This window comes from Convolutriloba macropyga, chromosome 2 (assembly GCF_964194025.1).
Source record: "Convolutriloba macropyga chromosome 2, txConMacr16.3, whole genome shotgun sequence".
NCBI lineage: Eukaryota > Metazoa > Xenacoelomorpha > Acoela > Convolutidae > Convolutriloba > Convolutriloba macropyga.
The window spans coordinates 39,074,754-39,098,514 of NC_134469.1; the positions used below are offsets into that span (position 1 = coordinate 39,074,754).

Consider the following 23,761-nt stretch of genomic DNA (forward strand, 5'->3'; position numbering starts at 1 on the left):
TTCACGATCATTTGAAATAGGCGTTTGAAAAGTATATCAAATGAACAAAATGGCGTTCGGGTTGGGTATATATTAGTCAGAACATCCAAACCCCACGCTTACTGTAGTGGTTTCGACTTCCAAAAACAGACCTTTTACCCCGCGGAAAGTTCTGTGACCAGGGATGGCTGAGGGGTGTATCAAAAGATCCAATTGTTTTTATTTTAATATTTGTTTTAATAGACTTTTTCACTTGCACAAAACCAAGCTATACAAACCATTAAATTTAGGGCATGCATGTTTGCACTTAAACGTTATATTGTGTGCTTTTAATCGGGATGGCCGGATGTGTGGGAGTGCAGCTTTCGTTGTCTGCATTTATGGTAACCGGATCATGATATGGAATCTCGGTTTCCAGAGAGATGGTGCTATAATTTTGTACATAGTGAGGCAAATCATTAAGTTTTTAATGTTATTCTCTGGTGCGTTCCTAGTAATTTTGACTGCTACTATGATTATACGGCATTTTGGAGTTATGGAATCCCGAGTGACTGCATAAGAGAAAGCGAAGCATAGTTTATTGTAATCTGACAGGAATGGTGTTGAGAGCCTCCGTTTTGTTTAACGTACATTGGCAAAGAGAGGAAGTAAGCAAATTACTTGCCTGTGATTGTTTACTTCAACACATCAAAATGGGATGATTATCAGGTAACCGCGCAGTGCGGAATGCAAAATTGGCGCTCGTCAAAAGCTGCTCTGATTGTCATATCGATTTTGTCCGCGACCCACTAGCCGAGATCCGACTAACTTGAGGTCTAATTAGGAAAAGATTCATCTGTTCTTTTGTTTTGCTTGATGCGGTCAAGCTTGATACGATTCGTTTTAGCAACCTCGCAGATCGATTTCTTTGAAACGTTAATTCGTTTGGTAACGAGTTACATGTCTACAATTGATGTGTTGCCATTTAGAGAGAGGTCCGCCTCTTAGCCCCAATGACCAGAGAGCTCTCGACACACTTTACGACCGTAAGATATATGTACTCTACTCAACTGTACATTGGAGATATACTTATGAATACGTACCACCAATCAATTTACTCTGCTACTGACTGTGTAATGGCAATTGGGTGTGGGTTCAAGACGAATCCTCTGCTCGGATACACGCATTTACGCATCCGCCGCCTCATGTGCATTGGATAAACAGTTATTTTTAATAGCCGCCGTCAGCCTCTATTATTTAGGCGCTCTCCTTTTTACATTCCGAAGAATTTAGATTGTATTGGTGCGCTGTGTTTTTTTTAAGATGTGTTCACACATTATTCAATAACTTTCAGAACGGGATAAACAGGTAAAGCCCAGCGGGCATTAAGTTTCATAGAGGCCCAAAATCGGCTTTAGTAGTCCTTCAAATGCTTAGAGTTGGGCAGCCGCTGGGATGGCCTTAATTTAACGTTAAAAGATCATTTTTAGGAGTTTTTGAGCTCAAAATGGTTCAATTTTTCGTTTTTATTTTTTTGCGTTTGTTTGATTAGTCTTAGGTTGAAGTTTTTGGTTGAAGTCTTAGGTTGAAGTTGACGAAGGGCTTTTGCGAGACAAAATTACTTGTTACGACCATTTTATGACCTATTTGTTTTGGTATTACAAACACAAACAGGCAGAATGATAATTTTTGCAATTTTTTCAAGTTTTTGAAATGTTTTGTCTCTTTTAGGGTTTTTCCGGCCTCAGGGGCCAGGAAATGTGCTTTAAAGTTTGATAATAGCGCACTGCATATTTTTAGTAACAATGGAATGTATTTCAACATTTTAATGTCTCGAATTTTAGCGTTTTTTTAAATCGGAAATTTTTTTTAAAGTTTACCGAAAACTTTGGTCCGCTCTTGATTTCTGTCCAGCCTCAGGGGCCAGAAAAGCTCTACCACGTTCTGATGAAAAGTTACTTCTTGGTTGTTATTGTCAATGGAATTGTTTTCAACAGTTTAACATTTCAATTTTCAAAAACTTTTTTGATAAAGTTTGCAATTTTTTTTAAAGTTTTTTGAAGTTTTTTGAAGCTGTGTTTTTGTTCAGTTTTTCGTGCCTCAGAAGCCAAGTAACCTCCTCTAAGTCTTGATAGAATATTTTTACATAGTTGCCAGAGGCCATGGAATGAGTTCCAACTTTTTAATGGAACGAAATTCTGTTTTTTGACAAATTTGAATTGTTTTCTACAAATTTACCTAGTTTATCGATCTTTAAGACAATGAATTATTTAAGGCTTGGAATTGGGTTACTGGATAGCCTCTAGTGACACAGAAATGGTTCTGAAGATATTTATATTACAATTTTCAGCAACATTTCATCAAAATTTTCAATTGATTTCAATTTTGAATTTTTCTGTCATTGAATTTTTGAGTTTTTCTGTTATTTTCTAAGTTAATCAACCTTCAAGTGCCAATGGTTTTTAAGGTCTTTTAGACGTGAAACGAGCGATTTTAGAGAAAAAATAGTTTTGAACATTTTTTTGAATCAGGTATATTTAAAGGGATCAATTTGCCTTCGGGGTAAAAGTTACGAGTTTTAGCAATGAGTATGTTTTTGGTTAGTTTGTTTGGTTGTTAATAGCCGCACAGCGATAGCTGGGGCTATTATTGGCCTTCTCTTGGTTTTTTTTTATTTCGTCGTCATGATTTTTGTTACGACCAAATGACGTCACAGCCACTTTTTGTTCATTCGTTCATGCAATTTTAACTGAATTGCATGTGTGACGTCATTTTTCGCTCTTAGTGGAGCGAGTTTTTTTGTTCAGGCGTGTGATTAAATTTTTGGTCACACTTGACTTACCTCACTCTCAAAAATGACTTCCTCACTTTGAAATTGACTTTTATTTACTTTAATTCAAAGAGATAAGGTCAAATGGGCGTGTGTCACTCTAAATGAAGGTTATTTGAGATCAGCTAATAGAGGCAGCAATAACTTTATACAGATTTTTAATCAAAATATAACATATCAGCCTTCAATGAAAAGACGAATTTTTTTGGTCTGTCTTTTTTACTGTTTTTTTTAGACTGCCGATCTACGAATCTATTGCGGCTATTTTCTGGCAATCTGCCAGCTATGTTTCTAATTTGTCGACTTTTGATGTTGTTTGGCTGCCATTGTTCAATTGTTCAGCGGAGCAATTTTTTCATTTTATTTCATTTTTTAAGATCTGTTCACGCGTTTTCATGATTTTTGAAATAAATTGGAGCAGTGATTTTGGTCACGCTGAAACACGAAGGCGGCTTGCATTTTTCACTCTAGTTTTAAAGTAGAGTGAGAAAACGGTGTTTGAACAAAAATTCGCTTTCTCTCTAATTGTTCACATGAAGCAATTTCACTTTGACGTTTACTGTTTGTTTTTCGATTTTTTGGATTGGATTTTTTTAAATGGTTTTGGCAATCCCTTTCAAAATCATTGTATAACTAGTTTTTTTGTTTGGAACAAATTTCCATTTCTCGCTAAAGGTTTTTTTGTTCTAATGTGGCATTTTGACATTGATTTTCCCTTTTTTTTTAATAAATTTCTTGATCTGATTTTTTAGAAATGGTTTTTCCAATTCTCATAGTCCGTTCTTTTTCCAGTTGTTTGCTTAGTCGGTGAAAATTCTTTGAATTGTACGTCAGGACTTGCCCTGCTTTGTTTTTGTTTTACAATTCAAAGAAATTGAATTGCCTTGGGACAGTCTTTTTTCATGATCTGTTCACACTTTTTTATTATTTTTGAAGTCAAATTGGAGTATTGATTTTGGCCATGTCGAATCCTGAAGTGGAGCCAAAAAGCGAGTGGTTTTGCGGCGTGTGTAGTTTTTCAACTCTAATTTTACAATATAGTGAGGAAACGGTGTTTGAACAAAAATTCGCTTTCTCGCTGATGAATTTTTGCTCACCTTCGGCAATTTCACGTTGATTTTTTTCTGTTTTTTCGTTTTTTTTGGATTGGATCTTTTTCTTAATGGTTTTTTCAATCCATTCATAGTTCATTCTAGAATTAGTTTTTTTTGTTTAAACCAAATTTTATATTTTCGCTTGTGGTTTTTTGTTCACTTGCTGCATTTTAACTTTAGTTTTTTTTTGATCTGATTTTTTTTTGAAATTTTTTCCACAATTCACTCATAGTCTGTTCTAGGTCTAGTTTTGTTTAGTCAACGAAAATTTCTTGAATTGTTCGACAGGACTTGTCCTGTTATGTTTTTTTTAATTCGCTTTTCGTTTGATCACGTTTCTCGTTTTACAAGTCACGATTTTCACGTTTGACTTCCGACTTAATCCAGTCACTGTTTGAAATGAATAGATTCTAAAGTCTTTCAAGCATTGAATTAACGCAGTAATGGATACGGTCAATGTCAAAAGAGCAAAATCAAAAGAAACGGGATAATCCGATGAAGCCTGGTTATTAATTCATAGTGCATTAGAATTTCCTTAGAGCGATTGCTAACTGATATTAGTATTAAGCTTTATACCCTTCAGTTTAGAAGCAAGTATACATTTAGAATCTAACTGAAACTGCGCACTGAAGTGAATTGTCAATTTCAATCTCCTCGTTTTTCTTTTTCTGTTTCAATCCCGATGTGCGTCTAGCGCCTGAACGACGGCAATTTTTTGGCAATCTGCCGGCTTTGATATGTTCATTTTAGATAAATTGCTGGCTGATTTTTAAAAACATTGTGGTTTTACAATAGTCTTTAATTTCACATCGCAAGAAAATAGGATTTGAGTCTAGAACAAACTTCTTTTATTAATAGACGCCCTTATTTCAGCCGGCTATTATAGAGGCCCTTTTTTCATAAAAAAGAATTGGACTTGTAAGAGGCGCTGTCGTTGTACGATTCGTTTTACGCATTTTCGGAGAGAGCAGGAAAAATAGTTGTGAAAAAAATGAGAAACAATATTTTGATCACGTGCGGCTTTTTTATAGCAATTTTTAATAGCCGCCGTCAGCCTCTCAACGGCTCTAGTTTAGGCGCTCTCCTTTTAGGCGCTAGTACGAAAGATTTCGATTGCATTGTTGTGCTCTCTATTTGTAAGATATGTTCACACTTCAACTGCTGTTTTCAGTTTCTTCTCTTGATTGCTATTAATAGGATACATATTTGTTCTATGTCAGCTATTTGCAATTGATTGAACTAATCGATGGGTCGCTTATGTTGTTTTCTACTGACAATATTTGTGGTCATAAAATATTTTTATTAGCCGCCGTCAGCCTCTCAACGGCTATTATTTAGGCGATCTCCTTTTTTAAAATCCAAGAATTGGATTTTATTGGTGCTCTGTCTTTTTTCTTTGTAAGATTTTTACACATTTTTCAATGACTTTGATCTTTCAAAGCGGGATAAAAAGGTAAGGCCCAGGGGTGATTAGTTTCTAGTTTTGCACTTTTTTGGGGGTTCTTCCAGCCTCAGGGGCCAGAAAACATCCTGTAGGGTACGATAGTATACAGGTGCATAGTTTGAATGCCAAGAGAGTTTTACTCAACATTTTAATGTCACGGTATTTGGCAGTTTTTTCAAAATAAAATTAGTAATTTTCATTTTTTTGAAAACATGTCTGTTGTTTTTCTTGCTTCGGTGTTTTTCCTGCTTCTGCTTTAGGGTTTGATAGTGTATTATTGCTTAGTTTATTGGGGAAATGCAGTGGTTTTCAGCATTTTTTCAAGAATTCCTTGTTAAATTTTTTGTAATAAATTTTGATTTTTTTTCAAGTTTTCTTAGAATGATTATCATGCTCTGAATATATCAATTTTTATGAGCCAGTGAATCATAAGGTTTTGCAAATGGGTTATTGGACAGAAGGGTTACTGATAAGATAGACAAAAATGGTTTAAAACTTTTTAAATTTGGAAAATTAAACTTTTACAAATTTTACAAATTTCACTTTTTATAATTTATTTGTCATTTTATCAAGTTTTCCTGTATATATTGGCCAGTTTACCCGTTTCAATGCTTGTGCGTGTGTTAATAGGTGCATTTTATTAGATCAATTTTGGCTTTCCAGGTAAAACCCTCAAGAGTTTTAGCAGGGATTAGTTTTTTGTTTAGTTTGTTGATTTTAGTTTCTCTAAACTTCCGAGATTGCTGATCTTATTGACTGGCATTGTCCAATTGATCTGCTGGTCAGCTACAGTATTTATAAATTTTTAATTCATTTCATTGGATTGTATTTCAGGACCTGTCCTGCTGTGTTTTGTTAAGTCGCTTTACCTTTTTCTCACGTTTTTCGTTTTACAGAAGTGACGATTCTCACGTTTGACTTCTGACTTACCTCACTCACTGTTTCAAGTGCGTAGATTTTAAATTCTTTCACTCATTGAATTAAGTAATGGTTTGAATACGGTCAAAATCAAAAGAGCAAGATCAAAAGAAACAGGATAAACCAATAAAGCCCGGTCATTAAGTCATAGTGCATTCGGTTATCAAAGTTCATTAACGCGATTGCTAGACTGTATTAGAGTGATGCTTAGCCTAACTGATTAGGTGCTGATTTAAGTGTAATTTTAGAATTCAGCCGAATACCCAGATTCATTAATGACAGTTTCATTGGTTGCTAATAAGGCATAAATGAACCTAAATTAGTTTTTAAGTTGATGGCTAGTGGTTTTTTGTGACTTTTATACTATCTGTTCTCAAAGTTTTTGTTATACTTTTTGATGTCTTATCAGTTAATCTCACTAGGGACAAGTCTAATAGGTTGCTAATATGAACTATTGTCATCGATTTAATTGTTTCCAAATATTTAAGTTAGTCTTTTCTATGACTTTTACTTTCATTGTTTTCAAGAAATATCGAATTTTAAAGGTCAGAGATTTTTTGCTCAATTTGTTGTCTTGGCTTGGTATCCCTAATTACAAGTGTCGTCGGTTGCTAAGGATGACTAATTTAATTACACTAATAACGTTTATTTGTCCGGTCTCATAATTAACAAATTCGTATTTGCGTTCTGTTGCAGCGTAATTTTAATCAATTTGTTAGTTCCAACTTTCACTCAGCGTTTTCATTCATTGAGCTACATTTTGTTTTCGAATTGTTTATCTGTAGTTCTACTATTCCGCTTTTCAACCATGAGATTTGCGAAAATTATCTTGTAACTTCTTAAGTTTTTCTATGCTTTGGTTAAGGATTTTGGCTTTTAGTTATGTGGTATTCTTACTTTGACGCCTCTGACTTAGATGCAATAATTTCTATATCTTGTTGTTACTTTCAGTGAATCATAGAACGCGAAATTGTGGGGAAAATGTTTCTAATTCTTTTTCAGATTTTTTCTTTTGCTAATAGGGTTAGGGGCTTTGTTGACTTCTTAGTTTGATATAGCTCTGAAAATTTTAGTTGTCGGGTCATTAGTTAATTCAACTATGTGCATTGTAGTTCAGGACTTGTTCTGGTATGTTTTAATTCACTTTACCTTCTGATCAGGTTTTTCGTTTTACAAAAGTTAGGTTTGACTCGTGACTGGCTGCAGTCATTCTTTCAACTAATTGGATTTTAATTTCATTCACTCATTGAATTAAGCAAAGTAGCGAATGCGGTTAATGTCACGAACAGAATCAAAAGAAATTGGATAAACTGATAAGTTCCTATCATAATGCATTAGGTAGTCAAATTTCATTAGAGCCATTGCTGGCTGACATTTGTATTAAGCTTAAAATTGTTCATTTTGAGCTGAATTAAATATAGTTTTAGAATCTAATTGACACTGCACACCAAATGCGAACGGTTTTTTAACTTCGGTCAATTTATCTTTTTTTCCTGTTTCAATCCCGATGTGCGTCAAGTGCGTCACTGGCGGCTATTTTCGGGCAGTTCGCCGGCTGTTTTTCCTAATTTTACTCACAAATGTTTGTCTCGTTTATCCGATTTAGCAATGATGCGTCGAGAAGTTTTTTGACCATCTGAATCAAATATTACACTTCTACATTAGATTGTTAGCTTTTAATTTTTATTCATTTTCCCTGTCAGATTTTTTTGTTATCTTATTCACGTTCTTAAAGCATTTGGGGAGTATTGTGGTTGATTTTAGTTGTTGTAGTGGTTTTAGTTGTCTGTGGATTTGGTTGAAGCTATTTTTGAACCGTTTTGTTGAAGAAATTTGAATAATTTTGAAGTTTTGACCAATTCTTGTTTCTTTTTACAACTTTTCTTGTTTCTTTTTTCAAGTTTTCAACTATTCTGTAGTTAGTGCTACTAAGAGGTGACACTTTGTTGAAGGCAAGAAAGGAAAGTTATCGCTGAAATGAGTTAGATTTTTCATGTTTATTTTGCTTTCCGGCTCTTTAATTGTTTATTTTAATAAATCTCTGCCAGTTATTGGGTGGATGACTGATCAAACAGAAGAAATTATAAAGCTTTTTCCGGAGTAATTGATTGGAAGTAGCGTTTTAGTTGTCCATAGAGAAATTCGTAGAGAACATTTTAGAACATTTTAGAACATCGTAGAGAATATTTTAAATTTGTCCTTCATTTCTTTCCCTTTACTCAATATTCTGAATGAACCTTTTTATTATTTTTTTTCTGTTTTTCGGTGTTTCTTTTTTTGAAAATTGACGGCATGAAAAGTACTTCATTACATGGTGTTTTGTCAATAGTTGTGCTTGCGTTAGTTCTTGTAATATATTTTCATCCGAAAATTTTCTGTCCGAGGCTTTTCTTTTGTTTATTTTCCTGTTTTTTTTAGAAATTGTTAGTATGATGAAGTAAGTCGTAATTTCCTTAATGTGGTCGGTCAATTTGAAATTTCGAGTCTTTTGCGGAATTTTTTTGGCTATATTTTTAAATGCTCATTTCACTCATTTTCGTAATTTTTGAAGTCAGTGAGGTAGGGTATTTTGGTTTCACTGAAACAGGAAGTGAAGTTCAGATAGAAAGCAGCGTTTGAACATAATTTTGCTTTCTTGCTATGGGTTTTTGTTCACGTGTGGAAATTTGAATTTGATTTTTACTGTTTTTTTCATATTTCGCTCGTATTTGTTCTAAATGGTTTGGCAAGGTTGTTTTAGCTTGTTTTTAGTTAATTATAGATAGTCCTTTGTTTAGTCGATGATAATATCTTGAATTGTATGTCTGGACTTCTGTTCTATTTTTGCATTCGAAAGGATTTGGATTTTTTTGGAATTATCAAATTAGAGCGGTCATTTTTACCTTCAGGGACAATTAATAACAGTTCCCATCGTTTAGTTAATAACTGTTTTGTGTTTTTTCCGCTCATTTCTCGCAAAATTTTGTGGTATACCGTAATCTGATTAACCATCAGATCAACAATATATTGCTACTGAATGTTAAATAATGAGTTCGATTGTTTAAGTTCTTGCTTCCAATGGCTTTGAAACAAAAGCTTTTCTAAGGTTATTAGCTAAATTTGTTTTTGCTGCTTCTTATTTTTCGTTTTCTTGTCTTATAACTTAGTGTCAATTATCACCATTGTCATGTTTTTTTAATGCGGTATAATTGATTCTAATTAATGACTTGAGTTCAAAAGGTTGATTTTTAGGACTTTTAAGCTTTTTTATTAATACAAGTGAATTACTTATTTTTGGTATGTTTCTTGTGGGCGTGTCGCTTGGTCTAAAAATAATTCTAATTGGCCATCTGTGGCGTAATTGTCGTCATTTTTATCGGCTTCAACTTGAATCTTAGTGTATTTTGGTCGTTTTCACGTAACTGAACTTCTAAAATTGGTTTTATGACTTCGAATATTTCCGTGATTATAGATTTAAATATGTAGTTTTTTTTCTTAATATGTCAGCACCAATTTTAAAAAAAAAGTTGGTTTTTGCCAAATTAGTCGATTGTTGCCGCTTTTTACATCCTATATTGTTGCTTTCTACTTGACTTTTGTCAATGTTTTTTTTATTGGTTTCTGAAACTATTTTGTAGAGTTGATTTGCATTTTTGAATGTCAGGTCCTAAGTGAATTCAATTCTTTGGATTCTAATTGGAAGCTTGTTCTGCTATTGTTACGACTCGAAGGGGAGTATCCTTGGTGCATCTTTTTGATCGATTGTTTCGAAGTGTATATGAAACAGGTTGCAAAGGTCAACGCAGCATGTGAAAACTAATGGTTTAGGTCAAACGGCTGAACCTATTGAGGACAGTTTAATTTATTGTTTTTGATTGAGGACAATTCGATATATTTTTCTGCAAATTTTCTGTATTACAAGAATTTTTGTCAATTGTAATTTTTGAAGTCTCAATTTAAATTTTTTTTTTCACATGCTATAAATTTTTCTCACTTACTTCTCTCGTTATTTTTCCTGTTTTTGTTTCAAAAAGTTTTTTTAGTTATGTAGGATATGCATTGGGCCAGTGAGAATCTTCAATTTTCTACTGTTTGCAGTTTTTTGTTCATTCGATGATGAGTTTTTTCTACTGAATCTCATGTGCAAGGTCATTTTTTAGGCTAATTGAATATTTTTTGATGACAAATGATGGTTTATACCTACTATAATTTGAGGGATATTGGTCAATTCAGGACACCGGGCTCTAAATTGTCTGGAAGGCATTATAATGTTATTATTAATAGGCGCTCTCCTTTTTTAGGAGAGCTGTTATTTAGGCGCTCTCCTTTTTTATTTGCTTTGCCTTTTGATCGCGTTTTTTTTTTGTTTTACATAAGTCGCGATTTTCACACTTGACTTCTGACTTACCCCACTCACTGTTTCAACTGAATGGATTTTAAAATTTTTCATGGATTGAATTATTCAATTTAGTGAATACATTCAAAGTCAAAAGTGCAAAATCTAAACATCAAAAGAAACAGGATAAGCATATAAAACCCGGTCATTAAAACAGTGCCCCAGGTTATCAAAGTTCACTAAAGCGATTGCTATTTGACATTAGTGCTATGCTTATTAGCATTCAGTTTAGAATCTGAATTAAGTTAAATTTTAGAATATAACCGAATATGCAGAATTGGCACCAAATAAATGAATTTGACAAAAAATCTGTCAATTTCTTTTTTTGTTTCAATCGCAATGTGTGGCAAGTGGGTTAACGGTGGCTGTTTTTTGGCAATTTGCTGGCTATTTTTTATGTTTAAGATGAACTCTAGGATATTGCATTTGAGTTTTATATATCACTTACAGTTGTTATATTTTTTTCTGCCAGTAGTTGTACAAAGCATGTTTTCGTTCGTCTCATTTTCAATTGCAGCTATTTCTTTCTCTAAAAGTTTGTTTTTGAGTTTAATTTAAAAATATTGCCTTTTTCTAGTTCAGAATTTATTACTCTGGGGCAACAAAAGGTAGTCGGAAAAATTTATTTAGTGCATTTGCATAATCGGCGTTCTTTTATCGCAATATCTAATATATACCTATCTTGAACGGTTTTCGCACAGGAGTGTAAAAACTGTAGAATTTTATACATTGCAGTATTGTAAAAGGTTTTCCTGACCTACCTACGACAAATCCTAGATCTATTTGTAATGATCAAGTTTTTGGGCATGCCTCCGCGGCCCGTGGGACTTGATATGAAACTACCTCAACTGAACATGAGATAAGTTTACTCACAAATTTTTGAGATGGGGAAATGTGGTTGATGAGATACTAAGCTACTGAGCAATCAGAAAAGGGAATTAGTGTTTTCTCAATGTTGTTTGGCTAGATAAAAATAATCTTTCAAATGTCTGGTTGATTTTCCGTTTCGAATTGGTTGGCGGATGTGTGCGTGCTTCCGGGTTGAGTACTTGCGGTAACTTTAAGATCTACTACTTAACACGTGTTCAAAAACTCTCCCCGTTAATTGTCCCTTGACTCATAATACTTCTAATTGTCAACAAGTTTCAGGTTTAACCTTTGACCTTATTAAATGGAAATCCTTGTATGAAATTAACAGAATCTCATTGTTTAGAACCAAGATGCACTTATGGAATTGAAAGTTTTGACTGTCTCAGATTTTATGGAATAGAATGTTATACAATTGGTTCCTTACTATCAATCTTACTAGACAAACTAGCATTTCCATTTGTGACAATTGATGTGCAATTAAGTTTTTGAACTGTGTACTGAACTGTATTTTGACGAAGAGCGAGGTAAACATGTATAATAAGAGACTTGTTATTTTGAGTCTGTCCCATTATTGTCCCGCCCACACACACAAAACTAAGTGTTGATATTACGAAAACCCACCCAAATTACGGTAAATATGCCATAATGGGGTGGGGCTATAATTTCATTTGGGGAGGGTGGGCTAAACTGGGAAAGACCCGTTATTTTCTGGTGGCGGTAACGGTTGTGGTTGGAAAGGTGATGTGATAAGTGTTCAACTGAAATGTGGTCAATTTTCCGATTATGTTCTGCGAATGTGGACTTGCCAATTCAGGATAACTTGTGTAGCTGTAGTTTAAATGGAAAATGAAGGCTGGCGCGCATTTGTAATTGTAGATTTATACTTCCTCTATTTTGACGGAGACGTTCATTTTCCAATTGACAAGTGACAGATGATGAAAAAAAGTATGTGTACACAATTATGCTGTGCTATTTTTGTTGAATTAAAGCGCAGTTGTGACTATTGTTTCTACCACTAAGACGCGCGCAACTGCAGAGCGAGATGGAATAAAGCTGAACATTTTTACAATGGGTGTAAAATGCCATTGGAAGAGTTTCTTCCCACAAAATTTGCATACAAATTGAGAATTACATGCCGAACAATAAGAAATAGAATGGTAATGGAGCAAAATTGGCTGTAATACTTTTCACACTATGGGAAGTCTTCCTTGTGTTATATGCGCAATAATATACATTTGAACCTAATTCTCTCGATTTTTACTTCCCCCTCTTGTATACATGATCAAATTGGCATCATCATCATCAGCTTGGTGTTGGCATTGTTCTTTTGGGTGTGTGGTGTGTCGCTTGTTTTGCTATATAATGTTTGCTACCCTTTTGGTGTGTTATTTGTCTGTTAACTATGATTAACAAAAGCCAAACCCCTGCGTGATTTTATAAAAATCCAAATAAAACGTTAAACCATATTCATGTAACATTTCGCTAAGAGGATGTTTTATCTAAACGTGCACATGCACAAAAGTTAGTGTGGTGTAAGAGGACATGTACGAGGTAGGGTAAAGAAGTGACTATTTGGTCTGTTTAGATCTATCCATTCAATCTCGGCCGCCTAGTAAAAGGTACGGCCATGTGATGTTGAATCTGACCAATAACGTGTTAGTCATCATCGGTGGCTTCGACGGGACGGCTATGGGAGATATGTATGCCTTCAAGGTGGGTACCAATCAATCACACAGAATCAATTTTAAGTTTATGGTCAATTCGCCCGATCGACAACTTAGTACTGAGTTGCAACTGTTAAACGGATAAGGTAACTGTTTTAATGTCAGCCACTTTATTGTTCCAAGATATAAAACCTCTCTAAACTCAAATTTTCATCCACATCCAAAATCTAATTTTTTTTATAGCTGCGAAGCTGTAAGCTGAGCGAAGCTATATTGCGGTGCTCTTGGTTTTTTTTACAATTCAAAGAATTTGAATTGTATTGGGGCGCTGTCTTTTTTACGACTCGAAGAGGAGTATTGGAGAAGTCCTCTTTTTAAAATCAATTTTATTGGAGTGATTTTTAAGCGGGAAATGAAACGCGTGAAAAATTTGGAGTGATTTTGGCGGTGAACAAAAGTGAAGAGCGGAGCGAAAAGAGAGTGGTTTTTGTTCATACCGCTGTTTTTGAGAGAGCGAGAAATTGATGTGTGAAAAAATTTTCTCTAAGCGAGCGAAATTTTTTTGTTCACGTGCGGCATTTTAAAGCAGTTTTTTCCATTTATTTTGGTTAAGATGTTTGGTTATGATTTTGTTTTAATTTTAGGCTGGTTTCGGTAGTGGTTTGAAGGTTTCCGGAAATTAATATGAATTTTATGATAATTCGGAGGTTTTTAATGTTTTTTGCTGATTTTCGGGCTAATTTTTGCGTTTTTTTGACGATTATTTTGTTTTACTAGCTCAAATTGGTATTGAAGAAACCCCTTCTACTTGAGCAATTTTATGATAACAATTGGTTACAGTTTCGTGGGTAAGAATCATTTTTTTTGTTGAGAAATATGACAAAAAAATGGCGAAAATTGGAACTATTTTTCTAAATTTTTTGCAGTTTTTCGTTTTCTGTTTTTAGCTAAATTTTTTTGCCTATTATGACTTGCCTATTGTTTTGCGAACATCTGGATACCCTATTGGCTGAAGGTAATCTTTCTTTGGATTTATATGTTTTTGAAATATTAAAAAATTTCGTAACTTTTTCCAGTTTTTCAGTGAAAGTTGTTTTTAGGAGCCTTTTTTCATAATTTTAGCCTAAAGTAATTTTCAAAATTCACATGGTTTTTGTAAGTACTAGTTGTTTTGATGGCAGAGATAGTTCTTTCGGGATCTCATTTTATAACAAAATTTGATCCGATTTTTTATCATATTTTAACAGATTTGATTTTATTGTTTTTACTTTTGTTTCATGACTTTGTTTCAAGATAATCACAAATTAGTGAAAGCACGTTTTGTTTGATGAGTAGTTGGATGGCGTTTTAATGGATTTTCACTTCGAGTCGTCTCCGGAATTCTTCCGGCTATGTTTTTTTAAGATATGTTCACAGATTTTCATGATTTCTGAAGTCAAATAGTAGTGATGTTGGTCATGCCAAAACAGGAAATGGAGCGAAAATGCGAGTGGTTTTCCGGCGTGAATCTTTTTCGCTCTAATTTTAAAGTAGGAGAAAACGGTGTTTGAGCAAAAATTCGCTTTCTCGATAGTGGTTTTTTGTTCATATGCGGCAATTTCACTCTTGATTTTTACTGTTTTTTCGATTTTTCTGACCTGATTTTTTTAATGGTTTTTCCAATCCATTCTCAGCTCATTTTAGACCTAGTTTTTTGTTTGAATTTAATTTTCATTTATCGCTAGTGGTTTTTTTGTTCACATTCGGCATTTTGACATTGATTTTCCGTTTTTTCTTATTTTTTGATTTGATTTTTTTTAAATTGGTTTTTTTCAATTCACTCATAGTCCATTCTAGGTATAGTTTTTCTGTTTAGTCAATGAAAATTCTTTGAATTGTACGTCAGGACTTGTCCTGCTATGTTTTTTTGTTTCGTCGTCTGACGCTCTTTTTCGATTTTACATTTGTTCACACAGCAAGCTGAAAAAAACAAAATTTCTGGATGACTTCTTGCTCTCACTAACGGCGTTTGCGCGTGTAACGTTATTTCTCAATCTCTCTAGCAGAAGTTTTTTGCGTGATTATATTTTGATCATACATCACTTACCTCACTCAATAAAATGACTTTTGCACTTTAAAACTTAAGTTTAAATTGAATTAATTTAAGGTCAAAGGAACGCATGTATGCAGTGAAGGTTTCTTATAAAAGGCTTTATTAATTTATCGCTGAAGGTTTTAACTAGAATTTTGAGCGGCGTCGATTTTTTTCAATTTAGATCTGTATCTGTTTCTATCTCTATTATACGGCACGCAAGTCTATTCTTTCGCAGCAATTCCGGCAATCTGCCGGCTATGATTTACATCACCAATTGTACATCACTTGAAAAAAGAAGGGATCAGTCCTTAAACGGTATTGTTAAAAAATACGTTTATAGAAAATAGGTTGAAGTTACGTTAACTATTATTTATCAACTGAACTGAATTCTATAAATAGGTTTGTTCACTCATACCTCCATCGCCTTCTTTGAACACCAATAATGTGATATGTGACCTCTGAACTATTAGACTAGGTAAAAACTAGACAAAAAAGAACAAAGGTCAAAGTTAAAAATGCTCATTTGTGTTCTTCGAAAACAAATAATTCCAAAGTTATAAAATCATTAGCTATCAAGTGAATTCATTAAATAGGTTCACTTGTTTCTCTGAAAAAAGCCATTGAGATCTGCCGTTATTCAAATTTTGTCATACGTCAACAAGAGGAACGACAAATACAGAAAAATCAAATTCAATTTATTCGCGAAAAACCGTTGTCAAAGCCGTTAAAACATTAAGCAATGCACTAAAAACATAAGATGTTTAATTGTGCCGTTTAACACCAATAATGTGATATGCGACCTGCTATTAATGAGACTCGGTAACAAGCCGCCAAAAAAGAAAAGCAAAGTGCGAAATTGAAAAATATGTTGGTTTTTTAAAAAATATTTCACTTCAAATTTATGAAAAAACTTGAGTTATGAACTGCAATCATTAAATGGGTTCTTTTTATCCATAGGAAGACGCTAAGACCTGGAATTATCTAGAAAGACAAAAATGAAAAATTATACTAAATTCAACTAGTAGATGGTGTCGACCTGTCATGAGGAAACCTTGATTTGAATTGTTCTGTTTGAGTTGATTTGAACAAATTGCGAAAGTATTTTTCTAAAAACAACGATCAGACCAACACTAGCATGGCTGTTTACTATTGCTGTTCGTCCATTAGGAACACGCAATTGTTCCTAATGTGGTGAGCGAGAAAACTGTTTTTCGATTCAATCGTAAATTCCACTTGGAATGAGAGTAATACTATACGTTACACACAATAAGGCAGAACTGCGCTTTTGCATTGTTATGCATTTGCACTATGTGAGGTGCTAGACAGATACCTGTCAGAATAATGTTAACACTTCGTAACACTTCATAACTAATCAGTAAGGATGAACAGAAAGTAATGTGGCTTCACTATGATCAAGTACTACACTTGATTATAATATATAAACTTATCGTATAGTTTAAGAGAGTTTATAGTTAATACTTGTAAGTGCTTGGTTACTAGTTTCTCGTCTCCATTCGGAGATAGGTACCTTGGTACCACACTCCCCCGGCCACTGTGAAGAATTTCACTTGTGTAATTTTTCCTCGTAGAAGTCGCTTGGTTTGATATCCGATATCGAACTCTTTGCTGGCGATGGTGATGCAGTGTAATGTTCTTCGTTACGTTCGTTTCCCAAGATACCTTCCGTCGTAGGTTTATTTTCTTCATTCTCTTCTTGGTGGTTCTTCGATGCCGGTGCTGAGTTCTGTGTTTCTTCTATTTTGTCTTTCATTGATGCCTCAACTGGATTGGTGATGGCTTTTGAGCTGCCTTGTATCTCCTTTTCCGATGTGCCTCCATGGGGAGTTGTTATATTTAGAATTGGCGAGGTGCTGAACTTAGGGGATGCCTTCAGTTTTTGTATTTTTCCGACCGCTTTGTCCAACTTTGGAGTTGAAATTCTTGACTCGAATTGTGGGGGTATTTCGGGGCTGTCCGGTGATGTAATCATAAAGTCGTATTTGTTATCTGATGTAAACACTTTTATTGGACTATTTTCAGTAGAGTCCGAGATGGTTATGCATTCAATTGTTGGGGATTTTACTAATTCTTGTTCGTTGACTTTAATGAAAGATCGATTTTGTTTCTCCATATGGAGTTTTGATTGATTTAATGCTGCTGCTCTTGATTTCGTTCGGAACGTATCGCTTGAGCTTGGTTTTTCCTTTCGTTTTTCCTTCTGGGGCATCACGTGTCTTTTGTTTCTACGCGGTGTGAATTGGTGTTTTTCTTGCTGTTTTTGTGGTTGTTGTTTTCTTGCAGGCGTTTCTTGTGCCTTCTTGGTTTTCCTCTTCTGCTGTTGTGCCCTTTGGTTCTTTTTCGCGATCGAAACTATTTGTTCGTGGCTGTAAAGATTTTCTCCGCTTGGAGCCGAAGTTGTTGCGGTGCTTGTTCCCTGTTTCAATTGTTCCTGTCTTTGCTTCGTTTGTCTCTTTTCTTCTAAAAAAATTGTTTACTTTTTTCTTTGTTATTGTTGTATTCTCTTAGTGATTTGCATGCTACCATGTGTATTAATCTTTTTGGTGGTGATGGTTGTCTTTGATGTGGAGTTAGTGGTTGTGTTACTATTTCTAAGTCGCTCTTTCTAATAACTGTGTTTTTTCTATTGTTAGTGTCCAGTGTGATTGTGTGTGGTGAATAATTTGTGATTGTACCATTTTCAATTATGTTCCATTGTGGTTTTAGTGTTCCCCGTGTTTCAGGTGCTTTTCGTGCTATAGATTTTCGTGCTACTTGTTTTTTACCGTATATTAGTGTTGTAGTTTTGTCTCCGAATGTGACTTCAAGTTTAGAAGGTATTATCGTACCCGGGGTGCGCGTGGGGCTAAGCAGCGGCGCATTCTCGGAGTCGTCGCTTTCTGATGCGATGTTTACCTCTGGTCTTGTTCCTTTCTTCGCATCTTCTCTATACTGTATGTTCAGTTCTGGCTCCGAGTCCTGATCCATGTCCCAGATTGTTGCAGGAGACAGGACTGGTTGCTTGAGTAGTTTGCGATCTGAAGCGAAATGTTTTATCTTTTTATATGATAAGTTTTGTTTGTTTGGTTTTGTTACTATATTTGGTAATACAGTGTTTGGTTTCCTACCGAAATGTGCTTCGAATGGGGTTATTTTTGTTATTCTGTTTGGAATTAATCTGATGTTTTGAATAATGTTTGATACAATTGTTGTGATATCTTCTGATGACCATAATGGATCTATAGCCATTACACCTAATTTTCGTTTTATTGTTTGGATAAGGCGTTCGACCATGCCCGTTGCTCTATGATCTCCAGCTGGAGCTAGGATGAGTTTTATGTTATTGTTCTTGCAATGTACGTTAAAGTCTCTAGATTTAAATGCTTGTGCTTGGTCGCACCTTAATGACCGTGGTATACCGTGGAACTTACAGTATTCTTCTAAATATTCTATTGCTGTTGATGCGTCGCAGTTTTTAAAGACTTGGGCAGTTGGGAATCTAGAGTATCTATCCACTGATACTAAAATATAATAGTTGTCTGTGTGATTTCTAAAAGGGATGGGGCCTGCGAAATCCATTTCGAATTCTTCATTTGGTTCTTCCAAATGTTGGAGTTTTCCTAACTTTTGCTTAGGTATTATAGGTTTTAGATTTTTACCTTGTCTTGTACCTTCTTCGCATGCTTGGGCTTTCGAGGTTAGGCTGCGATGTATGCAGGGAAACCAAATTAGATTTCCTAAACTTAGCATTCCTGCTTGGCCCGGGTGCGTTTGGTGTATTGCGTCGATGACAAATTGTTTTAGACTTCCTGGTATTACTAATTTGTTGTCGTATAGCATGCATCCTGATGTTGTTATAGATAGGTCTTTTCGCAGTGAGTAAAATTACTTGTTGGATTTCCTTAATGCCTCCCAATCTTTTTCCTTAATCATTTTCATGATGGGTGTTAATGTTCTGTCCTGTCGCGTTGTCTCCGCGAGGAATTCTTCTCCGAATACTTGTGAAAGATGTTTCCTATAGTCGGGTATTGTTTCACTATTGCTGAGGGGAAAGATTTGTGGGTGAAGTTCTGGTTGTATTGGGTCCCGTCCTTTGCCTGTGTTGTCAATGTCCTCCGTTTGGGTACTAATTGTAATTAGAGGTGGTCTTGTTGTTAGGTTGTCCATCTTGTGTGGTGTTGTTTTTCTTTTGTTGGTTGTTCTGTTTCTTCTAATAATGGGTCTATTCGCCGTTTCAATATGTGGTCTATTTCTAGTGATTGCGTTAATAAATTGATTTGTATAATGAAAATTTGTAGATGTTTTTATAAAGTTTTTTGAATGAATAGGTAAGGGGCTAATTTGAATAATTTTTAATTTGACTGAGTTAATGTGTTCCGTTTGGAGAAATTGTTTATTTGAATAGCGTGTTAGATTTGGCGACTGTTTTCTAAGGCGAGAATGGCAAAAAGCGTGTTTTGTACGTTGCTTGTGTTGAGAACGATTAATGACGTCATTGTTGTTATGTGTATTGCTGGTATTGTTGCGTAATGAATTCTTAATTAGTGTATATTTAAAGTCGTTTATCTGATTTATTATGAAATGTGTATCTTCTTCGGATGGTGGGATTGCTATTCCATTTGGATTTCGACTAAAATAATCTGCGAATCCCATTTGTTTACCTGGGATATGTTCTATAATAAAATTAAATGGTAATAATCTGTCAACCCACCGAGTAAGTCTACTTTGGTAGGTTTTGTTTCCTCTGTTTTCTTTTAGTGCTGTCAGTAATGCCTGGTGATCCGTTTGGAGTGTGAACTCCGATCCTTGTAGATAATGTTTGAAATGTTCAAGAGACCAGACTACTGCTAGTAGTTCTAATTCGTTTGTACTATATCTTTGTTCTACTGTATTTAGGAATCGGCTTGCGAATGCGATGGTGTGCCATATATTGTCTGTTTTCTGTTCTAGTGTTGCCCCTAGTCCTAATTTACTTGCATCGCATTTTACTCTTGTGTCTTTGTCAACGTCGAAATGTTTGTTTTCTACGATTTTTGCTATTTGTGTTTTGATCTTTTCGAATGTTTTTGTATGTTTCTCTTCCCATTTTAATTTATTTGATGCTGTGACGTTTTCCTTTTTTAATAATGGGCGTAATGGTTCTGATATTTCGGCTAAGTGTGGAATAAATTTAATTAGGTGGTGGATGCTACCCATGAATGATCTCAGTTGTTTGAGAGTTTTCCGTATATCGAATTTTTGTAGTGCTTCCGTTTTGGTTATTAATTGTGTTACTCCATGTGGAGTTATTTTGAATCCAAGCCATTCAATCTCTTGTTTTGCAAATTCGCATTTTTGTAAGCTAATTGCTAGTCCTTCTTTGTTTAGTCGGTCTAGTATTATATCTAATGTTTCTTCGTGTTCTTTTAGCTTCCCTTTTGTTGCGATTAGTATGTCATCTAGGAATGCGAAGTAGTTTTTGCAACCTTCTAGCGTTTTATCTATAGTTTTTTGGAATGTAGCCGGCATGTCTGTTAGTCCGTAGAAGCCGTTTATGAACCTGTATGTTCCTGTTGCTTTCCCTCCTAGGATGTTGAAGTTGCAGTGTTCAGCGATGCTATCGTCTAATGGTATTTGACTGTACGCGTATTTTAGGTCGATTTTACTAAACCACCATGGTCCTTCATTGTTTTTGTTTGATGCTATTTGCATTGCCAATGAGTCAGTTAAGTGATCAATACTTTGCATTTGGTATTTATTTTTGTGAATTGCTTTGTTTAGCTCTTTTGAATCTAGTGCTATTTTTATTGACTTGTCCTTTTTTACTGTTATTACTACTGGACTTATGTATAAATCATCTGGGCATTTCTCCAGACGGATAATCTGTTTGTCTTCTATTAGTTTTTGGAGTTCGTTTTCTACTTTTTCGACTAGATGTAGTGGTACTCTTCTTCCCTTGTGTTGTGTTGGTGTTTTTTCTTGTTTCATGATGGATTTTGCGATGTGATTTTTACTTCTGCCGAGTCTTGTACAAAGGTGTGGATATTCTTTGAATATCCATTTTATGTTTTGTTCGATAATGTTTTCGTTGATGTTAAGGATTTTCTTACCTTCATTTTGTTGTTGTGTTAGAGTTAGTCCCAGTTTTGCGAGGATGTCCCTTCCCATCAGGTTTTGTGAGCCGTGTTTTACCACTAGTATGTTGCAGTTTTTTGCTGTCCAGGATCCTGAATGTAGTTCCATGTGGATTTGTCCTATGATGGGTATGTCTTGGTTGTTAAAACATTTGAATTTCGTTTGTCCGTTGTATGGTTCCATGTTCATCTTGTTGTTGTTTTGTAAAATGTCATTAGCTGTCTTGATGTCAATAAAGCTCCGTGGGGATCCTGTATCTGCGAGCCAGTCTAATTTATGTGTTTTGTTTATTGTTGTTTGAATGATAATTTCTCCATGTGGAGTTCGGTTGTTTATGTCACAGTTTTTTGTTTCTTTAAAATCTCTCTATCAGATTAATTTTTTTCCAATCCTCCATGAGTTCTGTTATATACATTGTTTGTTCTGGGTCAATTGTTTCTTCCTCTTCCTCTTCTTCTAGTGGTGGTGCAATAGTTTCTTCCTCTTCCTCGATGATGTTTTTGACATTTCTTGTTTGTTGAAATTGTCGTTGTTGGTACTGTCCTCTGTTTTTAGGTAGTGATGGTATCTGTGAACGGCACATTTTTGCGAAGTGTCCTTGTTTTTTGCATATATTGCATTGTGAGATTCTTGCTGGACAGTTGTTATTGTGGTTTGGTGTGAACGATCCTCCGCATCTCCAACATTGTGGATATTGTTTTGTGTTTTGTGGTGTTGGAAGAATTGCTGGTTTTGTTTTGCGTGCTGATAAGTGTGCAACCGTAGTGTTCCATGTGGAGTTATTTCCTCTCAATATTTCTTTTTGGTTTTGTTGTCCTCGTTCTCTTGCTAGTGCATAGTTGAGTGCTTGTGCAGGTGTTCTCATCTCCGAGAGGAGTTCCATTTGTATGGCTGTATTATTCATTTTGCCGATGACGAAGTCTTTCACTAGGTCCTGTTCTACACCCCCAAATGCTGCCTTTGCTCCCAGTTCTCGAAGTCTACTATAGAATGTTTCTAATGACTCATGTGGCTCTTGTCGTGCGTTGATTATTTGGAATCTGTCGTATGTCGTGTTTCTGGGCTTAGTGAAAGTGATGCTTAATTCGTGTGCAAATTCATACGTGCTACATGTGTCTATGTTTGTGTGTGGATTATTTTGATGGTATTGTCGTGTCCCTTCTTGGCCGATTGATAGATATAATAAGCTTTTGATTTTCGTGTCCGCCTCGTCCCACGGGTATCTGTCCACATATGGTCCTCTAAATTCTATCGTCTTGCATTCATTCTCCCAGTCAATTTTTCTTCTTTGATTCCTTATATATCTCTTTCTTAGCTCTTCCTCTGTTTCGTTTGGTCGTTGTTCCTCTAGACTTGGCATTGCCGGGTAGAATAAGTCGGCAGGTGTTGGTTTTGTTCTCAACAACTTGTCCACTTTTAGATTTTCCTTTGCCATGACGGCTAGCTTAAATGTTGAGAACCATTGGGCCCATTCTTGATTCGGGTTTGCTCCTGTTTCCCAGAATAACGGGACTCCAATCGGAGATTTTAGTGTTGACTGCGCCATGTGGTGAGCGAGAAAACTGTTTTTCGATTCAATCGTAAATTCAACTTGGAATGAGAGTAATACTATACGTTACACACAATAAGGCAGAACTGCGCTTTTGCATTGTTATGCATTTGGACTATGTGAGGTGCTAGACAGATACCTGTCAGAATAATGTTAACACTTCGTAACACTTCATAACTAATCAGTAAGAAGGATGAACAGAAAGTAATGTGGCTTCACTATGATCAAGTACTACACTTGATTATAATATATAAACTTATCGTATAGTTTAAGAGAGTTTATAGTTAATACTTGTAAGTGCTTGGTTACTAGTTTTTCGTCTCCATTCGGAGATAGGTACCTTGGTACCACACCTAATATTCCGGATATTTTTAATTTGACAAAAAGGTCTATCAAAATTAATGATGCATTTTGGAAAATTATTGGGTTATTTCAAGAGCACCCTCAAAGGTAGCGAGAGTAAAACACAAGCCCTCTTAGGAGGTAACGAAGAACGTGTAGGTAGTTTAAGGAAGTGTTAATTCGGCAAATTTCTAGAAAGTGGAGTAAAGAAGCGTAGTTCGTGCCTTCTTTAATGAAAAAGCTGAATTTTGAAAAATTTAGCAAAAAATAGCCAAATAATTGGATCAAAGAGTTCAACAACAACACTTTTCTATATTTAGAAGTAGAACCAACAACATTTTCGTTAACAATTATAACACATTTTCCAGCAAAATTGGCAAAAAAATTCCTAAAAATACGGAAAATGAACAAAAACAGCGAGAACCAGTCAATTGTTCACAAAACCTTAAACCCCGATAACTGTGGGAAAAGCAAAATTCTTCAAAATATTTTAGTTCTAATTTCTACGCAGGGCGGGAATTGTAATGATACC

The 23,761-nt window shown here is 35.0% G+C and overlaps 1 protein-coding gene across 9 annotated transcripts in view; it reads left to right on the plus strand.

The window, feature by feature from the left end:
• Positions 1 to 23,761, plus strand: part of LOC142358650 (multiple epidermal growth factor-like domains protein 8) — a 142,603-nt gene that overhangs the window by 48,101 nt on the left and 70,741 nt on the right. For 5 of the 9 annotated variants that reach the window (XM_075410125.1, XM_075410128.1, XM_075410126.1 and 2 more), the window contains 2 exons: positions 948 to 1,004; positions 13,075 to 13,202. In XM_075410125.1, the coding sequence (XP_075266240.1) occupies positions 948 to 1,004; positions 13,075 to 13,202 (185 nt within the window). The remainder of the gene's footprint in view (positions 1 to 947; positions 1,005 to 13,074; positions 13,203 to 23,761) is intronic. The other 4 variants (XM_075410127.1, XM_075410130.1, XM_075410132.1 and 1 more) reach the window with 1 other exon arrangement.